Here is a 26,353-nt window from a genome sequence, read left to right on the forward strand (position 1 = left end):
TTTGATCCAATATTTATGCACAGAGAATGTGAAACAACACAAAACAGCCCACATAAATCAGGTTACAGAAACACCACACTAATTTGGCCTGTTGGGACAGGAATATGAGGAAGTGAATGGTTCAGGGAATAGTACTTTCAAATCCCATGTTCTTGCTTCTAGGTACAATGAGGACGTGAACTAATAATACAGCCAAGCTCTCCTGCTTCGAGTGAATGGATGGATAAGAAACGCTTGCAAAAGCACAAATGAAAATTAGTGGTGATGGTTGTACAACTTTGTGAACAAATCAAAGACAGAGTTGTATAAAAGAGGGATATTTTTATAGTACGTGAACAATATGTTGACAGTTCATTTTTTAATAAAAGCACACCCAGAACTAGGATTCCCCATGGAGGTTCTGGCCCTTCTCAGCTATAAGCACCTGCTCCAACAAAAACACTTCTGCTGCTCTCAGGGGCAGAAGAACCTGTCAGCTCCCGTGAGGGTACCGAACCTGAGGCCCTGGAGTCAACCCCAGATCTGTCAAATTCCAGCTGTGTGTCTCAAGGAAGTAACCCTCTCCTACCTACCTCATAGCCTGGAGAAGTCTTAAGACCACCTCGCATACAGCAGGAACTGAGGCCACGTTGACTCTTAAAGTCCATTCCTGCAGAAGCGTAAACCATGGCAAGTAGAGGCCACTGCTTCTCACCTCTTGAGATCCTGGCAAATCCTGAGGTGAGGGGAGGGTATCAATTCAAGATCTTTAGAGGCTCATACCAAGCCTTGTGTCTAAAATTTCCACTGAATTAAACTTTGAACCAAAATTGGTACCCACACCTTGGACCCTGCTCATAATTTCCTCATTATATGGGCCCTTATTCACATCCTATCAGAGATGCTAAATTCAGTTGACCCTCAGGAGACACTAAATCACATGCTATCTCTGTATAGGATGAAATAATCCACCCCCATCCCATCATACATTACATTCTTAGTCTCTTGGGTATATCACTGATCTCTATTTTCTATTCCAATTCTATTTATCAGACTACATTGTTTTAGTTCTGGAAGTTTTATCATATATTTAGCTATTTGTTCAGGGAAATTCTCCATTTTTAAAAGCTCATTTTGTAAGTTTCTTAGCTCTGTGTTCACTCTGTTACATGTACTATACAATTATGCTTACAAGTTGCAAAACAGAAATTCCATTGACTGGGACTCGATTTGATTTACAATACTGCACAAATGTGAGGGCCACCTACTATGTCTACTTCGCACACACAGATTTTCCCATCTAGGGACATGACATGTCTTTCCATTTACATGTAATGTCCCCTGATCAAGTTTTAGATTTAGCTTATTTCTACAAACTTTCTGGGGCTTGTGGGGGTCAATTTCCCGTTTATTGTTAATGTGTAAGAAAATTACTGATTTTTCTTTAATAGTTGGCTCACCTGTGAAAGTATTCTAAGAATGAGTTTTTCACTTGTTTCTTTTTGCAGCCCCCTCCCCGCCCAAAGACTATCTGTAAGGCTCCTCTTTTCTATTGCTAAGAGTTCTCATGCTATTTTCTTACATAATTGTCTTTCTTGAACAATACTCAAGAGTGGAGATGGAGGTCACTCTGTCGTGCTCCAAAGTAACGGAGCCTCAATGCATGTTTAGAAACAAAACAGTTCCTTACACTGGCTTTCCAAATTTAGTTTACAAAGCATGTGATTAACAGAAAAGCTGTACATATGAAGAAAAATTCAGAATGTTCACAAAAAATTGCTCTTAGGAGTGCCTGGCAACCACTCTGATCCTGTGGCCAGAGCTCATGAAGACGGAAGCTACTTGTAATGCCACTGTCATAGGCCAGCATACGGAAAGAGGACAGATACTCCTGTGCACTGAACAGAGGCTTTGTCAGCAGAGCTGAGGAGGGCTGTGTTGACTGGATCCCTGGCTTCAGAGACAGCAGCCCAGAAAGTTACCATGAGGGTTCCAACATTCCCATTCCAACATGCCTTTCTGGCTCCTGGTCTTGGCTGGTATTGTCTCTCAGCCTGTATAAAAGCCGTGAATTAGATACAAAAAAAAAAAAAAAAAAAAAAAAAAAAAAAGGCTGGTCTGGTTTTAGCTTACTGGAAAATAAAGGTCACCATACCCAATATAATTCTGTTTAAATGCCATATTGCTATGTGGAATGTTTTCATAGGTTACACTAAGTTAGCCGCATCTTAGCTAGCTAGAATTCCCTCATATCAGTGGTATGAAAGTACATCAACTTTACTGTACTTCGAAGTTCATCATTTCCTAGGGACAGCTCATCACTTAAGCTTATTTCTACAGCTGGCTGTGCTTGGAACTGACAACAGAGATATTTTAATGAGTTTGACAGGGAAAGGACACCTACGCAGGATTTTTGGGTTTTCTCCACATAGGTTTCAGAAAATCTGATTTGGTTTCAGCACATTTCTTCATCGAGCCTACAGAAACAAACAAAACACTAGCAAGCCATCAGACTCTTCAATGAAAATGTATTTCACATTAAACACAATGAACACATCATGCACACGAGGCATCACCATGGTCACAATGGTGCTATGAGGCACAACAGATCACAACAAAACAAACATTTAGCAAAATAAAACTAAGAAAGATGGTGAGGCATTTTTTGAAAGTCAGACCATGCTATCATTTTCTGTGTGCTTGTCATAAAAGGGATTTCCCCTGATATTCAAGATCAATGGCACTGCATTATTGGAGGCATGTATTTTATTTAATATATACACATACACAAACATACACAGTTTCCATAACTGATAAAGTCTTAAACTGTAGCTGGTTTTAAAAGCACATGAACAAGATTATTATTGAGACTTCTTTTTATCTCCTGGTTGCAAACCTCAGTCAGAATTATGGATCTTTTCCAAACTCTTTATTGTACAAGAGTTTCAAAGAAGTTTTCAAACAAAAAACAGTTTCAAAGGAGGTCATTTTAATCTGAAAGTCACATTTCACCACAAGAAAAAAAATTAAGAAAACACATTATATGGCATAAAACACATGAAGTATACATTCTAGTGTCATTGTCCCTTGTTCTGATATTTTTATGTTAGTCTGTTAAAATGACATGTTGGGTCCAGTTCAGGGCCCCCTTGTTCCAGAGCACTATCATTTTCATTTGAGCCTGGTTTCATTAGAGTTGAGCAAACACAGGAGCAAACAAACAAGGGCCCCAAGATCCAAGAGAAAAACAGTAGCAACATGAAAACCAACCACCTGTGCATGAGCCCCACAAATCATTCAAGCTTCCTTCAGTCCAAAAGCTACTCGATGGCTTGGATATTTTAAGGGGTAACAATGACAAGATCCTTGCTAGATTCAGGTGCCCGAGTCTATAATAAAATGCATACGTGAACAGAAATCATTCCACATTGCTTAATAGTTTTCTTAATCAACCAGACAATATTCTGTCAGCCCCCCAAGGAGTAATATGGGGCAACGCATTTTGCAGGTGGCTAAGCTTAATAATAAGAAACAGCTTGATAGTAACTTCCAACAAATAAACCACAGAAAAGGGGGAAAACCCTCTGGAATTTCTTCTAAACACAGACAGGGAGATAAGCAGCCCAAGTTCAGTGTAAGTTTAAGTAGAGTTTGAGTCAATGTCTAGAATATTTACAGGAAAAGACATCTAAATGTTTATGTACTCCAACTTTGGGAATAAGAATGGTTATAAGGTGAATTTCCAACACAGAATCACCTGGGTTATTCAGAGGATCACTATGATAATAAAGTAGTATAGGAAGCACTTTATCAGCAGCTGAAGCTCATAAATAGAACTGTAACATGAAACTTCGCTAAAGCCCAACAAGGCCAATGTTTCAAGGTTTCGACCAAGAGTGGTTTCTACCAAGAGTGGCCAGTGTTTGACATACTAACTAGGGATACAGTTACATTTTCATCTAATAATTTGGAATCCAGTGATTTAGGACAACAGAAGCTTCTTCAGAGGACCAGCAGCTTGGATTTGACTACCAGCAGCTTCATGGGGTCTCCAAACACCACCTGTGTCAATCCAAAAACAAAACCAGATGAGATGAATGAAGAGACCACATTGTACCTATTCTTTCTCACTAAAATGATCACTCTGTCTGGAACTTTCTACCTTCTTGATAATTATATAGCAGTATCTTTCAATGGAAGAGCTTCAGCATTTTGGGTGGGACTATTCTATTAGGTGGCCAAATTTTCTGCAGGATACTTAATGTCCCAAGCTCTGCTTTCCAAATGGTATTGCTGCCCCTAGCCACCGTGACAACAAAAACCAACACATTTTAAGATTTCAGTGCAGAACTTATTTTAAGAAGCCAAATGCAGTCAAAACAAACAACAAAACACATGCTTATTTATGTTCACTTGTATCCTATCCTTGATTTTAAGTTTTTAATTCAGTTAACATACAGTGTTATATTAGTTTCAGGTGTACAATATAGTGACTCGATACTTCCATACATCACTTGGTGCCCATCAGAACTGGTGCACTCCATAATCCCCATACCCTATTTCCCTCATCTCCACCGCCCCCTGCTTTCCCCTCTGGTAACCATCAGTTTATTCCCTATAGTTCAGAGTCTGTTTCTTGGTTTGCCCCTTTTTCTCCTCTTTGCTCATTTGTTTTGTTTCTTAAATTCCACATGTGAGTGACATCATATGGTATTTGTCTTTTTCTGACTATTTCACTTAGCATAATACTGACACAGTTTACTCTAAATGTTACCTGTCATACATTCCCTTTTATGTGTCAAAGGGCCACAAGTGCTTTCCTAAGAACAAGAGAAGTGAACTCTTAAGATGCACTATCTACAGCTGATAGCTGAGCACAGGAAGATGTATGCAAAATACAGTGACCTTTGGCCATGTGCCCTCCCCAACCTGTTTCCTCATTTGATTTTATTTATTTAAGTAATCTCTGCACCCACTGTAGGGCTTGAACTCATGACCCCAAGATCGGGAGTCACATGCTCCTCCAACTGAGCCACCCAGGTGCCCCAAAATAGACTTTACTATTTTAAAATAGGCTCTATGCACAACGTGGGGCTTGATCTCACAACCCCACGATCAACAGTCGTGTGCTCTTGGGCCAGCCAGTCAGCCTGTGTTTCCTCATTTGAGAAAGAGAAAGATTGGACTAAATCATATCAGGCATCGAAGCTGTGTTATAGGAGTGGAGCCTCATAAGAAACGAAGTGAGAGAATGCTGAGAATATAAAAATGTTTTCAGAGTCTAAAGTGGGAGGACAACTGGAATTAACTTACGAAAGGATTTGATGATAGATTCTAATTATGTTTTCGTTAATTAAAAAACAAGCCCCAAACTGAAGTAAATCCAATGTAAGGTGTGTATAACTAAATCACACAAACGCAGAGTGTTTATAACCCACTTTGACAAGAAAAAAGGCCAAAGGTGGGGAACAAAAGCTTCAGGACATAAACTTCAGCTCTCCATCTCCCCACTCCCTCAGTGTGATCCAAGAATAGATGTTTGCTTGCAAAGATTCCAGAATGGGTCAAGAGAACAGCAAATCATTTGACCCAATGCTCATCATTATATATGAATGACTGCAGATAGAATGTGGAATGTCATCGAGTAAAACTAGGGGAGAAATTCACTTTATTAATACCACCTTGTACCACTATTACAGTATTGTCTTTGCCTCTAAAAATGGTGCTACTCCAGATAGATGGTTGGTCAAGCTTGTAGCAGTGCTTCTCAACACACACACCACACACCCATCCACACACCCCCAACAGCAGGGTGGGCATGGTGGGGTGTGGCACTGAAGGCTCTCATACAAAGGATTCACTTGAAATCCATCTCAATTATTGTGTGCGCTGCAGTATATACCATATACAGGTTTCCTCCCATCTGAAAGAATGTTCCTATGAAACCTTTTGTAAGCAGAAATGCCGCAAGGTGAAGAAGCAATTAACTACTATCAACTCATATGGAAAAATTTTTGAGTGTTCCCAGACCCCCAAAATAACCTCTTAGGCTTTTCTTTTACCTTAGAATATATCTTGCTAATGGATGTGTAAAATAATATGAGAGAAAGCACAGATGCTCGCAGACACAGTGCAAAGCTATGGCGGCTGAATGCTGAGTGCAGCTCTCAGGAAGGAGTTTGACGGAGCCACTGTCCCTGTGCAGGGTGCATGCTGCCTCTCAAACAGCTCACTCCAAGACAAACACTGAAGGCTGTTGTTGCATTTTGCCTTTTTTTTGGTAAAAGTGAAAAGTCTCTTTGCACTACTTTCAGTTAATGCAAACAGGTAGTAATGCAGGTCTTTCATAAACTACATTTGGCATAATGTTAAGTTTTGAAAAATGAGTGATACCTCTATTCATATTCACATGTGTATTTTTCAAATAAAACTGACCATTCAGGACACTGAGTGATGTTTATCCCATCTTTACAAACCCCAGTTGGAGAGGTATAAATTTACACTATAACCAAAGGACTGGACTGTACCTTTCATTAAAGAGATGTATTTGTCAACAGAAGGTGTTCAGAGTATTTTCTTGGCCAGGACTGTTAAATCCTTCAATCAAGTTTTTGTTACAGTCATCCAGGCTGAGATTTTCACTGGATCGCTTGGGGTACATGGGCGGGCCAGTGAAATCTAGGAGATCTTGAAGTGCTCGGGCATTACCAGTTCCATTTTGGTCCAGAGACACCCCAGGAATCATTTCACTTACTGGTGAAAATTCTGGGATGGAGATAAGCTCTTCCTTTGAAACAGGACTGGGATGGGGGGAAGGGAGGGACAGTGAAGGAGGGAGGCAGAGAAAAATATGAAAATTAATTCTATTTACAATATTCTGTTACACTACTTTTCGAGAGAAGATGGATTTAGAGACAAAGCTGGTGTGAAACACACTATAAAAAACACAAGTTAGTTCAAATCTGAGACATTGAGAGATAGAAGCCCCCCTCCCAAGGGAAAACAAGGGAAGTGGACTGGGCAGGGCTGTGAAGGCCAAGCTCACACTGCCCACAGGAAGAAAGAAAATAAAAACCACAGGTACCAGCACTCTACTGCAGAGAAGCCAACCACTTCCAAAACCTTCAAAATGGGAAACCCAAACAGAAAGCAAATGTTAGAAGTTAAAACAGAGCTGAGGAAGGGCCCTAATCAGCACCAGGGTTCCTGGTGCTGTTTCTCTTTAGCAGTGCTACCTTGGACAAGCTGTTTTTTCTCCCTGCCAGCCGCAGTTTCCACTGCTGTACAACGAGATGAACAATCATTTCTCCCTATCGGGGTTCCTGTGAGCATGACGTGATCATACTGAGGAAGTCTGTGCAGCCTGCAGTAAATGTTCAGTTTAGGTGGGGGCCATTGTTAAGAAGGACCCCACCATGCACCCAGTCACCTGCAGAGCAAATCTCTCCCATGCTCCCTCTCTAAAGTGAGGCCCCACTCTACCCTGACTTATCTAGCTCCTGCCCAGTGGGTATGGCTCTCTCTCTCTCTTCAACCTAGAGATGGAAGAAGGAGTTTCATAGCTGGGTCAACCACAGGCCTAGCTCAGATGAGGTGGGCTGGGATGTGAGGTCCTGACCCTGGGGGTCTTTCTTAATAGCCAGAGTAAGGTTGCTGCCAAGTTTGTCTGTTCTTTTCTTCCTTGATAAGATCTGAGAGAAGAATCTACAAAAACCAGGTGAACTGAAGAAACTGAGAAAATCCATTTCCCTCATACTCAACCTAGTTACAAGGCAGTAGAAGACCTAACACCACTTGTGGTGGCTGGAGCCTGGACAAACTGCCCCATCAGCAGAAGCACCCACCCTATCTCCACCTTGCCTCACCTCCATTCCCTGGCCTTCAACAGCTGGTCAGATCGTGAGGAGGAGAAAATGCTACAAGCTTGGGTGCAACCTCCAAGAGTCACCTTTCTTTAAATGCAGAGGTGGCCACAGGAGAACTCAGAGTACACACTGAGCCCCTTCACTTTCTTGAACCCTGGCTGATGCTGTGTCTTATCGTCTTCCCCACACCCAGAGACATAAGGAATAAGTAGAGGTAGGTTCAACACGGGGAGGGGGAGAGATGCTGTGTTAATGTTTAAGATGCCTCTGCTGTTTCACCCTAGGGCCTAAGCAGATGGACAGCAATGGAGGCAAGGGTTGTCTCCATAGAATTTGCTCTACTGGTGATGGGGTGCTGGACCCTGGGTTTGTACATATCTGGCTTAAGGCCAGGGTGCACAAGCTAGGACATTTACAATCACTGTGCCCTAGGAAAGACCCTCCTCCCCAGACCCCACCCCCAAAGAGAAAGCTGAGAATTCACAGCCAAGGAGAAAAGGTTAACCTCTGGCCACCTGGAGCTCTGGCAGAACTTTTGTAAAACACTGTCACTGCCTCCTGGCTCAGATAGCTGCCCCCACTCCAATTGCCCTGCCCAAGGCTCTCTGTTTCAGTGTCTCTGTCTCAACCACATGCTAACTGAATTTGCCTTTTGTCTGAGATTAATTTGCCAGGTGAATTAAGATTTTAGTATCTGGAATCAGATTAGATCTTTTATCAAGTCTCCAATGACAAGACTACTTAAACATAAGACACTGGACACAGTGAGTCCTGTTGGTGCCCCACTCAGACCCCACTGATGTGTAGGCGCATCCGTCTCCCAGCTGCACAGAGAGCTGGCTGCTAATAGCTCATAGTTGCCACCCTTTCTCTGGACAACTGCCTTTGGCTGACAGGAGTCCTACGCCCACAGAAGTTACAACTGCATCCCTACCTTGGGTGACCACACTCAATGGCTGATGGGTAGAGTGGCACGAAGGCTGCCTCCCTTAATCAGACCACCCTCTAGTGGAAATTCATCCTCCAGAGCTCCCATAGGACCAGCTAAAACAGAATCCTTGCTTAGTGACTTCCCCTGCTTCATACTCCTTCCCACCCTCCACTTGCTTGTGAGAACTCTTTCCCGATAAATCCCATGCCTTAGAATACCTGTCTCAGGCTCTACTTCTAAAGAACCTGACCCAACACACTAATATACCACTGATAGCTTTTGTGAATGGCAATTGAACCTCCTTTAGTTGATTTAGGTATGTAAAAGATGAAAAAAATCAACAAAGAGGCAGCGGAGGTGTTTGGAGAAGAGATGAGGCTCACATGCAAAATAAACCAGCTTACCTCACATCCATAGACTGAACTTCTTCAGTTGAGTCATCCAGGCTGTTTGATTTCCCATCAAGGGTGTCTAGATGAACAAGTCCCCCAACTGGTTTAAGCCCATTAGAGAAAACGTCTCGAGGAAAAGTTTCTGGGGCAGTACGCCCCACACCATTAACTTCCTGGCAGGTGTTCAACCCATTTATTTCTGATTGAGAACACAAAGTCATTCTGTTAATCATAAAATACCAGAACAATGAAATAGCAGGGGAAATATATATTGAGACAATTAATTTAATCCTCTGCTTTACCAACAGTCCAACATCCTTTTGCAAAAAGAACCCGATGTCATCAGCTTCAGAGAGAAAAGAAGACAAATGACATCATCAGTGTCTGTGCAGGGCTCATGACCCACCCAGGAGGCTTGGTGTCATATACTGTGCAGGTCCCCAGGCTCTGTGTAGCATTTTCTTGGGCCCCAAGGCAAAGGAGAGATGTAGAGTACCTCTGAGATGGACATGCCTTTCTGACTTTGGCTGCCATGATATATTCACATCTAAGGAGGGGTTTTCTTTGAGAGAGAGAGAGAGAGAGAGAGGGAGAGATGGAGGGAGGGAGAGGGAGGAAGAGCGCAGAAAGAGAGAGAGCATGAATGAGAATCCCAAGCAGGCTTCACACTCAGTGAAGAGTCTGATGTGGGGCTTGATCCCATGACCCTGGGATCATGACTTAAGCCTGAATCAAGAGTTGGGACAGTCAACCAACTGAGCCACTCAGGTGCCCCTCACATCTAATGAGTTTTAAGTATACATGAGAGAGAAGAGCTGGACTGTCCAGCTCTCCTGTGTGGAAGACAGGAGAAACCACTGTAGAATAGCAGAATCGGTTCTGAATAGAACCTGATCAGCTGTTAACCTCCCTGGAAACTAGCATGGGACTCCAGGTGGCCGGCTTCCTGTGCTGGGACTATTAAAGTAACCGAAGACCCCAGAGCTTTCTGAATGGACCTGACAGACCTGTACTGGAGATGGAGACTCCCCCAGGAGGAAAACTACACAGTGCCCTTACAGGAATAATGTTCTTAAGACCCATGGGTGTTCATCCCCGCAGGAAGTGCTTTGAGCCCTCACCTGCTGAAAGGAAGAACCCAAGAACCAGCCCTCACACTCACCTATTTTGTTCGGGACAACTGGTTTTGTCTTATTTTCCACACACACAGGCAACTGAAGCTCTACTTTTGGGTCTTCTTTCTAAAAACAGAGGGAAGGATGACTTTACATACAAAGACAAGCACTTTTGAAAAGCATCAAAGGATATTCAGAACTGTGCTGAACCATTTGCCTATTCCATGCTAATTCTTTGAATCTTCTGGGCTTATTACAAGTTAACTGTATTTCCCTTATCAATATGTCACCATTTTCTTTTTTATTCATGGACTACTGTGCCTCTCTCTGCATCCACAACCCAACTCCTCAAATTTTTTATTACCACCCTGTCTCTGAAACTCCTCTCTTAGACTCCTCTTTCCATCCAAGTACCTGTAGCCTCCTTAATCTAGCCAGGAACAAAGCAGGAAGAGTTCGTTTTTTCTGGCTGTTCCTTTCCAAGACCTACAATTCCACTGAACATACTGTGCCATTCTCCTCAGTCCATAAACTATCAAAATGGCACTCTGAACACCTACCTTCACTTCTGGAGACACATCACTCTTCCTTGTTCTCTTCATGATTTCATCTATTCTCTGGAAACCAAAAAGGACCAGGTAAGAGGACTATAATACCAAATGAACATAAAAGCAGCTGGGTCTATATGTGATTTTACATATCTCAGAAAACTCGTAAGAGAGAAATGTCAGAAGAGGATAATGAGTACAGAAAGGTTTCCATTGGTTTTGCAGATACACACCTCTGCCCTATGGACAAGGTCAAATGCTTGAAAAGTGAACTAGTATTTGGAATCGACATTCAGTTTATATCCCACCTTTTTCCTTCCTCTCCTTAGGTTACCTAAAAACAACAGATCACTACCTGCCATTCTAGAGGACCACCCTAGAGAAAGTGAGGGTGAGGTGCAGGTCATGAAGGGATGCCAGAGATTGATCTCCTAGCTCCCAGACCTAATTCAGTACAAAGCTTAGGCTGGATCTAGGACACCACGGGAATGGAGCTTTATTTATAATCAGCCTCCTTAAACCCAACTTTATCCCTAATTACATTAAATGTAAATGGACAAAAGCACCCCAATGAAAAGCCAAAGGCCATCACACTGGATTCAAATAACAAGTCCTAACTTTATGCTGTTTACAAGAGACATATTTGTAAGGAAACACATAGGTTCAAAGTAAAAGGATGGACAAATATTTACGATGCAGACAGTGAACATAAAAAGGCTGACAAAGTGGAAAAAAAAAGTCTGACAAAGTGGACTTTAATACAATTATTAATGGAGATAGAGATATACTAATGATAAAAGGGTCAATTTAACAGGAGAATTTAATAATCTGAAATATGTATTCACCTAACAGTAGAGCTTCAAAAACGTTTAAAACAAAAGTTGATAGAACTGGAAGGAGAAATGGATAAATACATAATCACAGAGAGAACTTTTAACACTCTTCTCTCAGTTACTAAGAGAACAAGATGACAGAAAACCAACAAAGATACAGAAGATGTGAACAGCACTATCAACAAATTTGACCTAATTAGACAATTCTAAGATCACTCTACCGAACAACTGCAGAACAGAACTGGATTGATTTCCTGTTCCTGCCTCACCCTAACTCCTCCTGATCCTGAGCCCTTACCTTCTTCCTCTCCAGGCGCTCCTGCTCAATCTGCAGCATGATCTGTTCTCTTTCTAGACGCATCTGTTTAGCTGCCTCCTTGGCCTTTGCTTCTGCTGCTTCCTTCTGATAGAAATAGGGAAACCAAGGCATAAACTTTACTAAGCTGAGAAAACACTGTAGTGGGATTCCCTGGGATATGCACGTGTTCTTCTACCTTATCAGCTACCTCAAAGTAGATGCTGTTCCAATATTCAGTGTGGATTTACACAGCCTGCTCTATGATGTAGTAGACACGGCTGGGCCTCACTCATATACTCTGGGTCCATCATGTAAATTACCTGCAGACAGTTTCCATACTGCCTGCCAAGGTCTTTCTGTGTCTGAGGGTAGTCTCTGGCCATGTGCACATGGTTAGGTGTTTCAGAAAGTTAATTATCCAAGGAGTGACCTTCAACCATGAGAGATAGAAGTTGGCAGATAAACAATCCAGTTTCCTCACCCCTCAGAGAGACAATTCTAAGGCATATTCCACAGTCTCTGGGAGAGTCCCAAAGGCATTAGCTCCCAGTGGTCCACAGTAAGCCACTCATCAGTGCACTTATACTGGCTTTCCTCTCACTCTCCTACCAGCTTCCTGGGATCTTCTCCCAAATAAACTCCTGGCACCCAAATTCTCATCCCAGGATCTTCCTTCTGGGGAATGTGAACTGACATACAGCAAACATTACAAACTTCACTTTTATTGCCCAAAGTAACTCATACTTAATAACCATCCCAGTTAGTTTAAGAGAAAACTTCAAGCAAACATTATGAATCATTCAAATTTAACTAATTTTACCTAATATTAACTAAAGCTCTTGAGGAGAGTCCATATGAAGACTTATACTATACCTGCTTTTCAATCATGGCTTTTTCTTGCTTTTCTTTTTCTTGTTTTTCCTTTTCTTGCTCTTCTTTTAACAACAGCTCCTCCTTGGCCTTCCTCTTAGCCTCCTCTTCTGCCTTTCTTTTTTCTTCCTCTTCCTGCCGTTTCTTTTCCTCCTCCTGCTTACGGGCTTCCTCTTCTAGGCGAAGCCTTTCCTCCTCTGCCTTTCTTTTCAATTCCTCTCTCTCCAGCCTTTTGAGAACATAACTGTTGTTAGAAGATGATGACATGCTCAAAAGGCAAACTGCCAAAGAACTGTGTGCCAACAGGAGAGCATAACACACGGCACACAGACGTGTGAACTTGAATTAGCATCCACTCAAGAAATTGACTCATCCTTCCCGGAAAGCAACTTCAGTCTATACGTTATAAAAAAAATTAACCAAGGTTGACTTTAAATTCTGTTATACAAAGAGTAATGATGTACTGATTTGAGAACACACCATAATGAAGACATAAATGCTCCCTAGTCAATCTACAAATGACCACAGTCCCACCATTCTTACTTAATGACAATTCTTTGAAAAACTAAGTGAAATATTTAAACCTAATTGAAGCTGAAAAAAACTAGAAATGTCTCAATGGCTACAACTGTGCCAGTTGGCAACTTAAAGAGCAGTGACTATGTGCTCAATAAGTTTACTTTGGGTTCTAACTGCTGTGTTAGTTCTGAAGCGGCAAGTAGAAGAAAGTATTCAACAGAACTCTTATATTTAATATAGAAATTCAAACATCTATTTCTCATTTGTATTACCAATATTTAAAAATATTTTAGCTTTTATTCGTTGCTATATGAAAATTAAATGACATTTAGACATTTTTCATCCACAGACGAACAGTTGATGATATAATGCTAAAGAGCTCCAAGCAGTGAGGGAAAACCCTATGAAGTCTAAGCAGTTGTTTTTACATTTCTAACATTCTTCCTAGTCACAAGTGTGTCGCTTTCCTCATCTATGAAAAAATGCGAGTAATCATACTCATCTTGCAGTGTGTTACTGAATGACAATGTGACATATGGGCAAGATCAAGACTGTACCTGATTGTACCACTCACTGTGTACCCCTTCCTTGGAAAGTCACTCAACATTTCTGATGCCCGTTAAAAAAAAATAAAACAGGAATAGCTATACTACTGGGTCCATGACATCATTGTGAGAACTAAATGATATAATGTAAGGGAAGCACTTGGCACAATACCTGGCCCTAAGAAGATTCTCAAATGCATGCCCTTGTAAGCATATCTATAAATCTGTATACTTTTCAGACATCACCTTTATACAAAAGCAGGGGTCACTAACTTACTGGGGTATTGTTACATTTTTATAAAAAGTCAGGACTTAAAAAGGATATCCTGCAGGAACTGTGGAGGCAATTAGCCTATATGTCACCAAAGAAATATTTACATTTTTTTAACGTTTATTTATTTTTGAGAGAGAGAGTGAGCATGAGTTGGGGAGGGGCAGAGAGAGGGAGACAGAGGATCCAAAGAAGGCTCTTCACTGTAAGCACAAAGTCTGATGTAGGGCTCAAACTCACAAACTGTGAGATCATGACCTGAGCTGAAATCAAGAGTCGGATGCTTAAATGACTGAGCCACCCAGGCGCCCCCACCCCGCCCCCACCAAAGAAATATTTTAAAAGGTAAAGAGATACTTAGAGACATTAGCCCAGGACTATAATAGTATGTAACATATTCTATATTTGCCAAGACTGTGATGCCTAAAAGCACTGCTGGAACAATGGAAATTATTAACAAATATTCTAGGGAACTCTGGCCAAGAGCATTATGGGGCCTAATCAGAAAGAAACTCCAGTTCTTAGATTCCTCAATGGAAGACTAAGTATGTCTAACACAAGATTATCAAAATGTCAATAACAAAGTTTATCCTAAGATTAAACAGGACACTATTTTAGTTCCTAACCCTCACCTGATGAGATGGTTTTAATTGTCCCCAAGGAACTAATACATAAAGGATACAGTGTTTATGAATTAATGCACAAGCTACTTCATCTTTAGCTTCAGTATCTGAAAAGCGTTCTGTTTCTTCTGTTTCACCATGAGGACTTCAGAGGTGCCCAATGCATACACAAACAGTAAGTAACACATCCCCTTGGCTCCAAAGTCTCCATAATCTCTATCATTATGCACAACACACATTCCTCCTCCCCACAGGCCCATTAGCTCTACCTTGTCCCTCCTGTTACAGACAGAATACCCTCCATTAACCAAACTCTACTTTCTCCAAATTAGGTCAAAACTAGCTTCCCGCGTGAAACCGAGTCCCTCAATATCCTCTCCAAGGATGAGTATTCTTTATCTGCTTAAAAAAACAGACAACATGGATTTGGTCATTTCTCCACAGTCATGCTGCTGCAGACTGCCCCACCCCCTTGCCCTTGCCATCATTACCAAGTTCCTTCTGGAGTTCACAACTCCAGAACTGCATGCAGTTCTCTCACCCCTCTGTTTTTATTCCTGTCACCTACTCCAAACCCATCCCCCTTCCTTGCCAGGGAGAAAGTACCAAAAACCTATGCATCATGGTCATCATTCAACATTTAGCAGATGCATCCTTTATCCCTGTCACTGGCCGCTGGTGAGGGTCTTGCACATCTCTGACACATGCTCAGCCTTGAACTACTTACTCCATCTGTGGACAAGGATGGGGGTTTTGCTATTCTCTCCTGTGTGCTTAAAAGTTTTCATTAAAAAAACAAAAAACAAAAAACAGGCCTTCCTAAAGAAGGAAGAAAGAGCTCAGATACACAACCTAACCTTACGCCGTAAGGAGCTGGAAAAAGAACAGCAAATAAAACCCAAAACCAGCAGAAGACAGGAAATAATAAAGATTAGAGCAGAAATTAATGCTGTCGAAACCAAAAAAAAAAAAACAAAAAAACAAAAACCAGTAGAACAGATCAATGAAACCAGAAGCTGGTTCTTTGAAAGAATTAACAAAATTGATAAACCACTAGCCAGTTTGGTCAAGGAAAAAAAGGAAAGGACCCAAATAAGTAAAATCAAGAATGAAAGAGAAATCACAACCAACACAACAGAAATAAAAACAATAATGAGAGAATATTATGAGCAATTATATGCCAATAAAACGGGCAATCTGGAAGAAATGGACAAATTCCTAGAAACATATACACTACCAAAACTGAAACAGGAAGAAATAAAAAATTTAAACAGACCCATAACCAGTAAGGAAATCAAATTAGTAATGAAAAATCTGCCAAAAACAAGAGTCCAGGACCAGATGGCTTTCCAGGGGAATTCTACCAAACATTTAAGAGTTAACACCTATTCTCTTGAAACTGTTCCAAAAAATAGAAATGGAAGGAAAACTTCCAAATTCTTTCTATGAAGTCAGCATTACCTTGATTCCAAAACCAGATAGAGACCACACTAAAAAAGAGAACTATAGACCAATTTCCCTGATGAACGTGGATGCAAAAATCCTCAACAAGATATTAGCCAACTGGATCCAACAATACATTAAAAAAATCATCCACCACGACCAAGTGGGATTTATACCTGGGATGCAGGGCAGGTTCAATATCCGCAAAACAATTAATGTGATTCATCACATCAATAAAAGAAAGGACAAGAACCATATGATCCTCTCAATAGATGCAGAGAAAGCATTTGACAAAATACAGCATCCTTTCTTGATAAAAACCCTCAAGAAAGTAGGGATAGAAGGATCATACCTCGAGATCATAAAAGCCATATATGAACGACCCAATGCTAATATCATCCTCAATGGGGAAAAACGGAGAGCTTTCCCCCTAAGGTCAGGAACAAGACAGGGATGTCCACTCTCGCCACTGTTATTCAACATAGTATTGGAAGTCTTAGCCTCTGCAATCAGACAACACAAAGAAATAAAAGGCATCCAAATCGGCCAAGAGGAGGTCAAACTTTCACTCTTCGCAGATGACATGATACTCTGTATGGAAAACACAAAAGATTCCACCAAAAAACTGCTAGAACTGATTCATGAATTCAGCAAAGTTGCAGGATATAAAATCAATGCACACAAATCGGTTGCATTCCTATACACCAACAATGAAGTGACAGAGAAATCAAGGAATCGATCCCATTTACAGTTGCACCAAAACCCATAAAATACCTAGGAATAAATCTAACCAAAGAGGTGAAAAATCTATACACGGAAAACTATAGAAAGCTTATGAAAGAAACTGAAGAAGACACAAAGAAATGGAAAAAGATTCCATGCTCCTGGATAGGAAGAACAAATATTGTTAAAATGTCGATACTCCCCAAAGTAATCTACATATTTAGTGCAATCCCTATCAAAGTAACACCAGCATTCTTCACAGAGCTAGCACAAATAATCTTAAAATTTGTATGGAACCAGAAAAGACCCCAAATAGCCAAAGCAATCTTGAAGAAGAAAACCAAAGCAGGAGGCATCACAATACCAGAATTCAAGCTATACTAGAAAGCTGTAATCATCAAGACAGTATGGTATTGGCATAAGAACAGACACTCAGATCAATGGAACAGAATAGAGAACCCAGAAATGGACCCACAAACGTATGGGCAACTAATCTTTGACAAAGCAGGAAAGAATAGCCAATGGAATAAAGACAGTCTCTTCAGCAAGTGGTGCTGGGAAAACTGGACAGCGACATGCAGAAGAATGAACCTGGACCACTTTCTTACACCATACACAAAAATAAACTCGAAATGGATGAAAGACCTCAATGTAAGACAGGAAGCCATCAAAATCCTCGAGGAGAAAGCAGGCAAATACCTCTTTGATCTTGCCCGCCCGCAGCAATTTCTTACTCAACACGTCTCTGGAGACAAGGGAAACAAAAGCAAAAATGAACTACTGGGACCTCATCAAAATAAAAAGCTTCTGCACAGCGAAGGAAACCATCAGCAAAACTAAAAGGCAACTGACAGAATGGGAGAAGATATTTGCAAATGACATATCAGATAAAGGGTTAGTATCCAAAATCTACAAAGAACTTCTCAAACTCAACACCCAAAAAACAAATAATCCAGTGAAGAAATGGGCAAAAGACTTGAATAGACACTTCTCCAAAGAAGACATCCAGACGGCCAACTGACACATGAAAAAATGCTCAACATTACTCATCATCAGGGAAATACAAATCAAAACCACAATGAGATACCACCTTACACCTGTCAGAATGGCTAACATGAACAACTCAGGCAACAACAGACGTTGGCGAGGATGCGGAGAAAGAGGATCTCTTTTGCATTGTTGGTGGGAATGCAAGCTGGTGCAGCCACTCTGGAAAACAGTATGGAGGTTCCTCAAAAAACTAAAAATAGAACTACCCTATGACCCAGCAATGGCACTACTAGGCATTTATCCAAGGGATACAGGTGTGCTGTTTCGAAGGGACACATGCACCCCCATGTTTATAGCAGCACTATCCACAATAGCCTAAGTATGGAAAGAGCCCAAATGTCCATCAATGGATGAATGGATAAAGAAGATGTGGTATATATATACAACAGAGAATTACTCGGCAATCAAAAAGAATGAAATCTTGCCATTTGCAACTACGTGGATGGAACTGAAGGGTATTATGCTAAGTGAAATTAGTCAGTCAGAGAAAGACAAAAATCATATGACTTCACTCATATGAGGACTTTAAGAGACAAAACAGATGAACATAAGGGAAGGGAAACAAAAATAATATAAAAACAGGGAGGGGGACAAAAGAGACTCATAAATATGGAGAACAAACTGAGGGTTGCTGGAGGGGTTGTGGGAGGGGGAAAGGGCTAAATGGGTAAGGGACATTAAGGAATCTAGTCCTGAAATCATTGCTTCACTATAAACTAATTTGGATGTAAATTTTAAAAAATAAAAAATAAAGTTAAATTATAAAAAACAAAAACAAAAAACTTCATCTTCCACATCTGAACTTCCCCTTCTTTGATCTGCCCTCAACCTGTCCTTCAGCACCTTCTCTCCTGACCTGCCCAGAGGAGTGCTGCATGGTCACTTGCATCCGTTCCCTCTTCTCTCGCAGTGTCCCAGGCCTCTGACCTCCTTCTGAGCATTGTGGGGCTGGCATGGAAGCCACTCTGCTGCTCAGTTCCAAGCCTGGGTGGCCTCCCTGACCATTTGTGCCCCTCCTGGACTGCCAGCATTCATGAGAGTAAGGCCCACACAAGGCTGACTGGCCAGCTGGTCCTGGCCTCAGCTGCCACTCCAACCTTTTACCCTCATTTCTCAGATCCTTGTGGAAACAGTCTGAACTTCTACCTTTTCTCAGTCTCAGTCTTCAACATCCTCTTTAGTTGATGGCATCACCAACCACTTTCAGACAAGATTGGGGTTACCTGATCTGGGCTTCCTTATCTTCTCTTCTCTGTGGCACTACTGGTCAGAAAATTTCCCCTTTCTTCCTCTGCTTAGATGTGAAAGACTATAAATGCCACCACTTGTGCTATGAATCCCACGGCCTCCAGCACCTGTGTTCCTCTCACTATCCCCCTCTCTTCCTTTCATCAGCTCACCCTTAAACATGTGCTTTTCCATGGCCGGCAAACACTCAGGTCTTAAGCATCCCAAACAACTCTCCTCCACCCCCTCCCCCCTCCGCTCACAGCCTCCTAACATGCCACTGATGTTCAGAGCCTCTGCCCTCTCACCTCCAAGCTGGCTCATGTCTCCACCCTTCTCCATGGTTTCCCTCTAAAATCTCAGCTCGTCTTTTAACCTTGAGACCAACAGCCTTTCCTCAATCTTAGCATATTGTGCAGGTACAGACAGCATTAAATGTCCCTCCTGCAAGACCTTGCCACAGCCCTGCATGTGTGAGGCTGTGTCGCCCTAGCTCTCCCTTCCTGCCTCGACTGTTGCTGTATCCATCACCACTGTTCTCCAGTCCCAGGCTGTCTGGTACTTTCCTTTTTCTCTACCCACATGGTGCTATGCAAAGCTTCCTATCTGGCAAGAGAGAGGAAAATCAGTTTGGGGTCAAGGGTATTGCTCTTATTTTTACCTACGCCCCAGGTGTTGACTCCATTTCCCATCACGTGGATATTTCACGGGCACTTTAAACTTGATTTATATAAAATCAAATGGATAGGGGTACCTGGGTGGCTAAGCTGGTTAAGCATCTGACTCTTGATTTCAGCTCAGGTCATGATCTCATGGTTCGTGAGATGGAACCTCGAGTCAGGCTCTGTGCTGACAGCACGGAGCCTGCTTGGGATTCTCTCTCTCCCTTGCTCTTGCGTGCATGGGCTCACTCTCTCTCTCTCTCAAAATAAGTAAGTAAACAATAAAAAAACCCAAATGGATAGTTGTTGTCCTCTAAAACCAATTCCTTCTGTCCTTCATTTATCTTTTATTGGGTGTACCATTCTCCTAAGTCCTTAGAATCAAACGCTAGCATTGACTTTGAATGCACCCGTTTCTGTTGATTTGTGCAAGTCTGCAGACGGTAGCTGGACCACCTGTCTTGAATTCACACTCACTTTTCCAGGTCCATCTTCAACATACTGCATTAGCCCTTGCCTTCTCTTAAGCCGTGCCTGCAATGGCTTCTTAGTTGGGCCTCTTTCTCCTTCTCTGCTTTTCTCATACATTTACTGAGTGGCAGTACCACTGGTCCAAAGACTGTACCCCAGCCTTTTAAAGGTGCATACTAGGGGGAAGCATGCCTATGAACAGAGAAGGCTATGTTAGTCAGCTGAATGGCTGGGCTCAGGAAGGGTAAAGAGTAGGTGAGTTCAGTTCTCTCCCAGGTGCAGGCCAGAAAGGCTACAGAGAGGGAGCAAGGCTTGACCTAGGTCTGGAGAAAGGAAGATGTGTCTGGTGAGAAGAAGCAGGAGTCCACGTGGAGCAAAGGAAAAGCAGAGATGTAGAGGTGTGGCACCACACGATCGGGGCATGTCAGGGAGCTCTGCAGGCTGGTACCCAGGTTGCTGGAGGCAAAGGGACACGTGGTAGCAGGTCATGGCCATGAAGGGTGGGCACCATCATCCTGATGGGTTTAGATGGCCTATGTGGGCAGGGAAATGCTGGTTTATTAAAGGATGGGAGCAGGACAATGACACTTATTTGAGAAAAGTCACTGGGGACCCAGTGTAGAGAGTGGACAAACTCCTGCTCTGAGCAGACAGGTCAGCTGGGATGCCACAGACAAAGTCCAGATGAGAAACAACAGGGGCCAGAGCTCAGAGGAGAGGAATGGCTGGAAGGAAAGGGAGAGGAGAGAAATGCCAAAGAGGCAGCCCAGAGAGACCTGACAAGTGACCTTCTGACAAGGTCAAAAAACCTGACATTTGAAAACAAGGAGGAAGGGGAGGAAGGAGTTGAGAGCTGGTGCTGAGACTTCTGATTCTGGTGCCTGGAGAAATGGGAGTACAGAGCTTGTGAAAGGAAAAGGAAGTATGGGAAAAAAACAATAACGTCTACTCTGCACACGTTAATGATGAACTTGAGATGCACATGGGACATACTCAAATGAAATCATAAGGCATTTGGGATGTTCTCTAGACCACTGCTATCCAAGAGAACTTTCTGTGATGAGGGAGATGTTCTAGAGATTTGTTATCCAATATGGTAGCTACTAGCCATGTAGCTATTGAGCACTTAAAATCTGGCTAGTATACCCAAAGAACTGAATTTTACTTCATTTTAGTGAATTTGCATCTTGGTAGCCACATGGGACTAGAGGCTATGGTAGCAGACAGTACAGGCCTAGCAAGACACTGGGCAATAGGCGCAGATTCAGAGGTCACCACTGTATATGTGTTAGAGCCTCCCTTGTACCAGGAAGTACTGAAGGTTTACAAAACAAGATGAAATTAGCTTCAGAAACAGATGGTAAATGAGGCAAAGGGAAAACAAGGGTAGAAGGGAGATGAGGACACAGTTGGTTTAGCACACCAGATGCTCAACATGAAACTGCTGTGTGAAATGTGAGCCAAGGAAAATGGCTGATCAAGAGGGAGGACCGTTGCTCAGGGAGGGCTTGTCAGGTGAAGCTGGCCAAGGAGCAAGGGCTGGGAGCCCAGGCAACAAGTGAGGGGATAAGGGGCAGACAGAGGAGATGGAGAAGGAGAGGCCAAACAAGCAAGGGCAATCTTGACAAGGTCAAAGTCAACATAGAAATGGATTAGGAGTCTGGCAATTAGGAGGAATGATGAGCATGAGGTCTGAACATGAATTGAGGAAATACAGACAGGAAGTACAATCAGTTCTTTCAGGAGCTGGGCTGTACAGGAAATGTGAGAAAGAGAGGATGATCGCTGGTAAGTAAAGAACTTCATTTTCCTAAGCATACTGCCACAAATACGTTACTTCCTGCTCAGAACCTGCAATCACCAAGGCCTGTCATTTGAGGTCCTGAGATTCATCTTTACCTCCTGTGACCTCTCTTCACACATTTTATGGCCCACTCAAACCAGCCCAAAGACACCACTCAACAGAAAGATCTGTCACTGTTGACCAAAAGGCTGGAGGTGGGAAAATCATCAGAAGTACAGAATCTGAAGAAAAGACAAATTAAGACCCCACCCTTAAAAAAAATCAGCAAACCTGTATTTAAAGATCACAAAAGATTTGCCAAGGTCACTTAAGGATGAAGGCTATTCTATTATTTATCACTCTGAATTGAGTACCAGTCTTGAAATGGTGCAGCATGGCTTGCTTCCTGTAAAGTTAATTCTCTAAATCACACTGGACTGTACTCTGTGATTATCCTGAAAGCTTCCTTATCAATTTAATGATAAAATCTACCTTGTCTTCCAACATGCATTTTTCTCTGAACACAAAGATCAGAAAACGCAGAACTGTCTGTACTCTGACCAAGTGCCCTGGTACTAACAATGCAGTGGTTCTCACACTTTGGTGAGCTACTGAAACAGGATGGGGCCTAGGACTGTGTGTTTCCATTGCCTTCCCTGTACAGTTTTGATACCCCCCCCAAATTTAGGAACCACTGCCATGATGTCTTCTGTCATGCTCCAGGATCGGAGTCCCTGTACTTTGTTGCTTGTGGATAATGATGTCAGCTTCCACCCCATCTAGTGGCCTCTGCTCCAACCCTCCTCCTTCTCACCTGGGGGTGCAAGTTAGGATAGTTTAAGGAAAAAAACATGATTTGGAAAGCAGAATCAAGATCTCTCCATCTGGAACCTTCTGTCTTGAAGGAGAACCTCATTTCATGAACTAAGTCCAAACTCCCTTGATAGTTCTATGAGGTCTGGCTGGTTCTAGAGTCCAAGAGGAGAATGGGAAGCCATTGGTAACATTTAGATCCGGGAGCTAGGCAGGAGTTTCCAGGTAGTCTTAAAAGAGCAAAGTTCCATCAATGTTAATTACATCTAGTAGAAGAAGCAGTCTCCTGAATACCTGCCATGCAGACCTATTTTCTGTTAATCTTTTGTCAATACCCAAACTCTAGAAACAAAGGTAAGTTGCTCTTTCTACCACAGCCTTTTTTTTTTTTTATTTGAGAGAGAGGAAGAGAGCCTGAGAGAGTGTGTGTGCATGAGCAGGGGAGAGGGACAGAGGGAGAGGGAGAATCCCAAGCAGGCTCCATGCTCAGCGTCGACACAGGGCTCGAGCCCATGACTCTGGGATCACGACCTGAGGTGAAATCAAGAGTCAGATGCTCAACCAACTGAGCCACCTAGGTGCTCTTCTACCCACAGCCTTTTACAGAAGATAGCAATGAAACTCTGAACAGCCCCATACCTGTCCTGTTCTTCCTTCTCCAGCCGTTCCTGCTCCTCCTGCTCTTTCTGTAGCCGGGCTTGTCGTCTCTTTTCAGCCAGGATCTTTGCAGCCTCTCCTGCATCAGTGGTGCCTGCCGTGGGCTTCCCTGAGGCTGCATCGGAGGAAAAGATCATGGGAAATGAAACAGTGATTGCACTCACATGAGTAAGCTGCCACTTGGAAACAAAAAATCCAACCCAATGGGTCATGGGAAATGCTGCCAGGACAAGCACAATCAGCCACTGACAAGTTGCAATGGGCCGGCTACGACCCTGAATGCATCTCCCAGTGGAGGGTAGTGGAAAGGTGAGGAGGAGAGACATGGTGGCTGGCACAACCCACAGGAGCCACCACAGCAGTGCCACTCTGAGTGAACTCACTGCATCTAGCACAGAAGCTTGAAGGACTGAAGGAAGACCTTCTCTGTGGGAAGTGCAGATGCTAGCTGGATGCAGCTCAACACCCCCATGAGCTTCCAAAGCCATGACCAGTGTCAGTCCCTCCTCCAGGGGACCCGTAGGAGACCGAGGGGAAGGACTCAAGGGCAATGTGCAAGCCCGAGGAAAGAGCATGAGGTCATGAAGTTGTCCCAGGGAAACATCTCCTTCCCTCCCTCCTTCCCTCAAACATGAGATTCCCATGTGGATCCGGGCAGAGAGAGAACTAGCTTGGAAAAGCCAAGCTGCGGGCAGCATCAACAAGAAGGACCTACCTCCACTGCCCTCGGTCTTCCCTCCTGTGGCCAAATGCTTCTCCGTGACATGCTTGTCCACCACGTGCTTCTCTGGGGCTTCTTCCCCATGCAGGCCAGCTGCCTGCTGGGCCAGGGCACCCTCCCTTTCTTTATTGCTCTTCTCTTTCTCTGCTTTCCTCTTGGGTGTTTCCAGGCTGGGAAAGGTGGGAGAGCGGTACTTCACAGGAGACCCTGGGTATGGTGGCTTCACATTCTTTGGAGACTGTGGATATGCTTTTGAAGTTGTCCTGGAAAACCAAAAACATGCCCAGACGATGACTACTGGGCCTGACCAGAGAACCCTCTCTCTGTTCATAAGATGCTTGGTTCCAAAAAGCTGAACACTTTCATCCTTCAAGAAGAACAAATGGAAGGCTTAGCACACACTCAAAAGTCCTCAAAGTACCAACACACTGTAACAGGAACATATGGAATCTACAAGGTATCCCTGGTGGAAGGGACATGATTTTAGGAAGCCCAGCTGGTAATGCCATGTCATGACCTCATTTAAGTCTGACTGACAATGTAAGGATAAAATGTGAGGCATTGTCCTACCACTTTTCAGTTGAATACTAGGGTTGGATCTGGCTTCAGCATATGGCAATGGATGAGCTGGCTCTTTTTTTTTTAATTGTGGCAAAAAACATGTAACAAAATTTACCATCTTAGCCATTTTTAAGTGTACAGCTCAGTGTCATTAAATACACTCACAAAGTGATGCAACTATCACCACCAGCCATCCCCAAAACTGCATACCCATTAAACACTAACTCCCTATGCCTGCGTCCCTCAGCCTCTAGTAACCACCCTTCTGTTTTCTGTCCGTAGGACTCTTACTATTCCAGATACCTCACAGAAGTGGGATGATATAGTATATGTATCCTTTTGTGTTTGGCTTATTTCACTCAACATAATGTCTTCAAAGTCCCCAGGTTCTTTTTATAAAAAAAACTCACCCATCGCTTCTCGGCCTTTTGGCTAAGATCAAGTGTATAAAAAAAAATTCACCTTTACTGAAATATGATTGATATCCAGTTCCTTTTTAAATGCTGAGGAACAAACTCAGACAAAAGGTGGGGAGAGGAGGTGTCTTTCTTTTGAGGTTATCAAGGTTTAAAAGAATCTCTCCTGTTATTGGAAAGATGTGAAAGCTGAGGACAAGCCTATTGTTACTCAGGGAAATAACACTTTGTTAAAATGCAGGAGCCTATGGGGGAGCCTGGGTGGCTCAGTCGGTTAAGTGTCCGACTTCAGCTCAGGTCATGATCTTGTGGTTCATGAGTTCAAGCCCCGCACTGGGCTCTGTGCTCACAGCTCGGAACCTGGAGCCTGCTTCAGATTCTGTGTCTCCCTCTCTCTCTGCCCCTCCCCTCCTCTTGCTTTGGTCTCTCTCTCTCTCTCAAAAATAAATAAACATTAAAAAAACATTTTAAAAAATGCAGGAGCCTATCTTATGTCTGTTGAAGGAGCTTTGGAAGCTACGTTTACCCAGATGTTTGCTCAAGGAGGTAGCATTTGCAGAGTTCCTTTAGGAAGAACATACAGTAATCTGTATATAAATTATAAATTGTCATTCTTGATCCTGTAGCAGATTGAACCATATGAAACTGCCAATATTCAAGTGTTTTTGATCTATGAAAACAGCAAGAAAAACAGCCATTCAACATAATATTAAAGGCCCATTTATTACCACAGGCTTAAAGAGTTACCTGATCAGATCCTGGTGGTAAGGGAAAACTATGATTAAATCAACACTGTACTTGGTCTTGAGCTGAAAAATCCTCAAGTGGTATGCGGATCAGGTAAGATACAGGCCAGTTTTCCAATGATGCTCTCATGCTAAAATGCCAACTCTGAGTGCCCAGGAAAACATCTTCTCTTAGTAAAAGCCAGACTGAAGGCCACACAATATTGTGATCACCTGACCTGATTAATACAACTTGAACCTGATTTGAAATTTTTTAAAATTTAAATTCTGGTTAACATACAGTGTAGTATT

The 26,353-nt window shown here is 42.6% G+C and overlaps 1 protein-coding gene across 3 annotated transcripts in view; it reads right to left on the reverse strand.

The window, feature by feature from the left end:
• Positions 1–2,548: 2,548 nt before the first annotated feature.
• MAP7D2 (MAP7 domain containing 2) overlaps positions 2,549–26,353 on the reverse strand; it is a 112,435-nt gene continuing 88,630 nt past the window's right edge. For all 3 annotated transcript variants that reach the window (XM_042974968.1, XM_042974967.1, XM_042974966.1), the window contains 9 exons: positions 24,334–24,602; positions 23,601–23,733; positions 12,835–13,060; positions 11,962–12,066; positions 10,843–10,899; positions 10,330–10,408; positions 9,180–9,366; positions 6,507–6,779; positions 2,549–4,041 (listed from right to left, as the gene is read on the reverse strand). In XM_042974968.1, coding sequence (XP_042830902.1) covers positions 6,530–6,779; positions 9,180–9,366; positions 10,330–10,408; positions 10,843–10,899; positions 11,962–12,066; positions 12,835–13,060; positions 23,601–23,733; positions 24,334–24,602 — 1,306 coding nt within the window. In that variant the 3' untranslated portion in view covers positions 2,549–4,041; positions 6,507–6,529. The remainder of the gene's footprint in view (positions 4,042–6,506; positions 6,780–9,179; positions 9,367–10,329; positions 10,409–10,842; positions 10,900–11,961; positions 12,067–12,834; positions 13,061–23,600; positions 23,734–24,333; positions 24,603–26,353) is intronic.

This window comes from Panthera tigris, chromosome X, assembly GCF_018350195.1.
Source record: "Panthera tigris isolate Pti1 chromosome X, P.tigris_Pti1_mat1.1, whole genome shotgun sequence".
Taxonomy (NCBI): domain Eukaryota; kingdom Metazoa; phylum Chordata; class Mammalia; order Carnivora; family Felidae; genus Panthera; species Panthera tigris.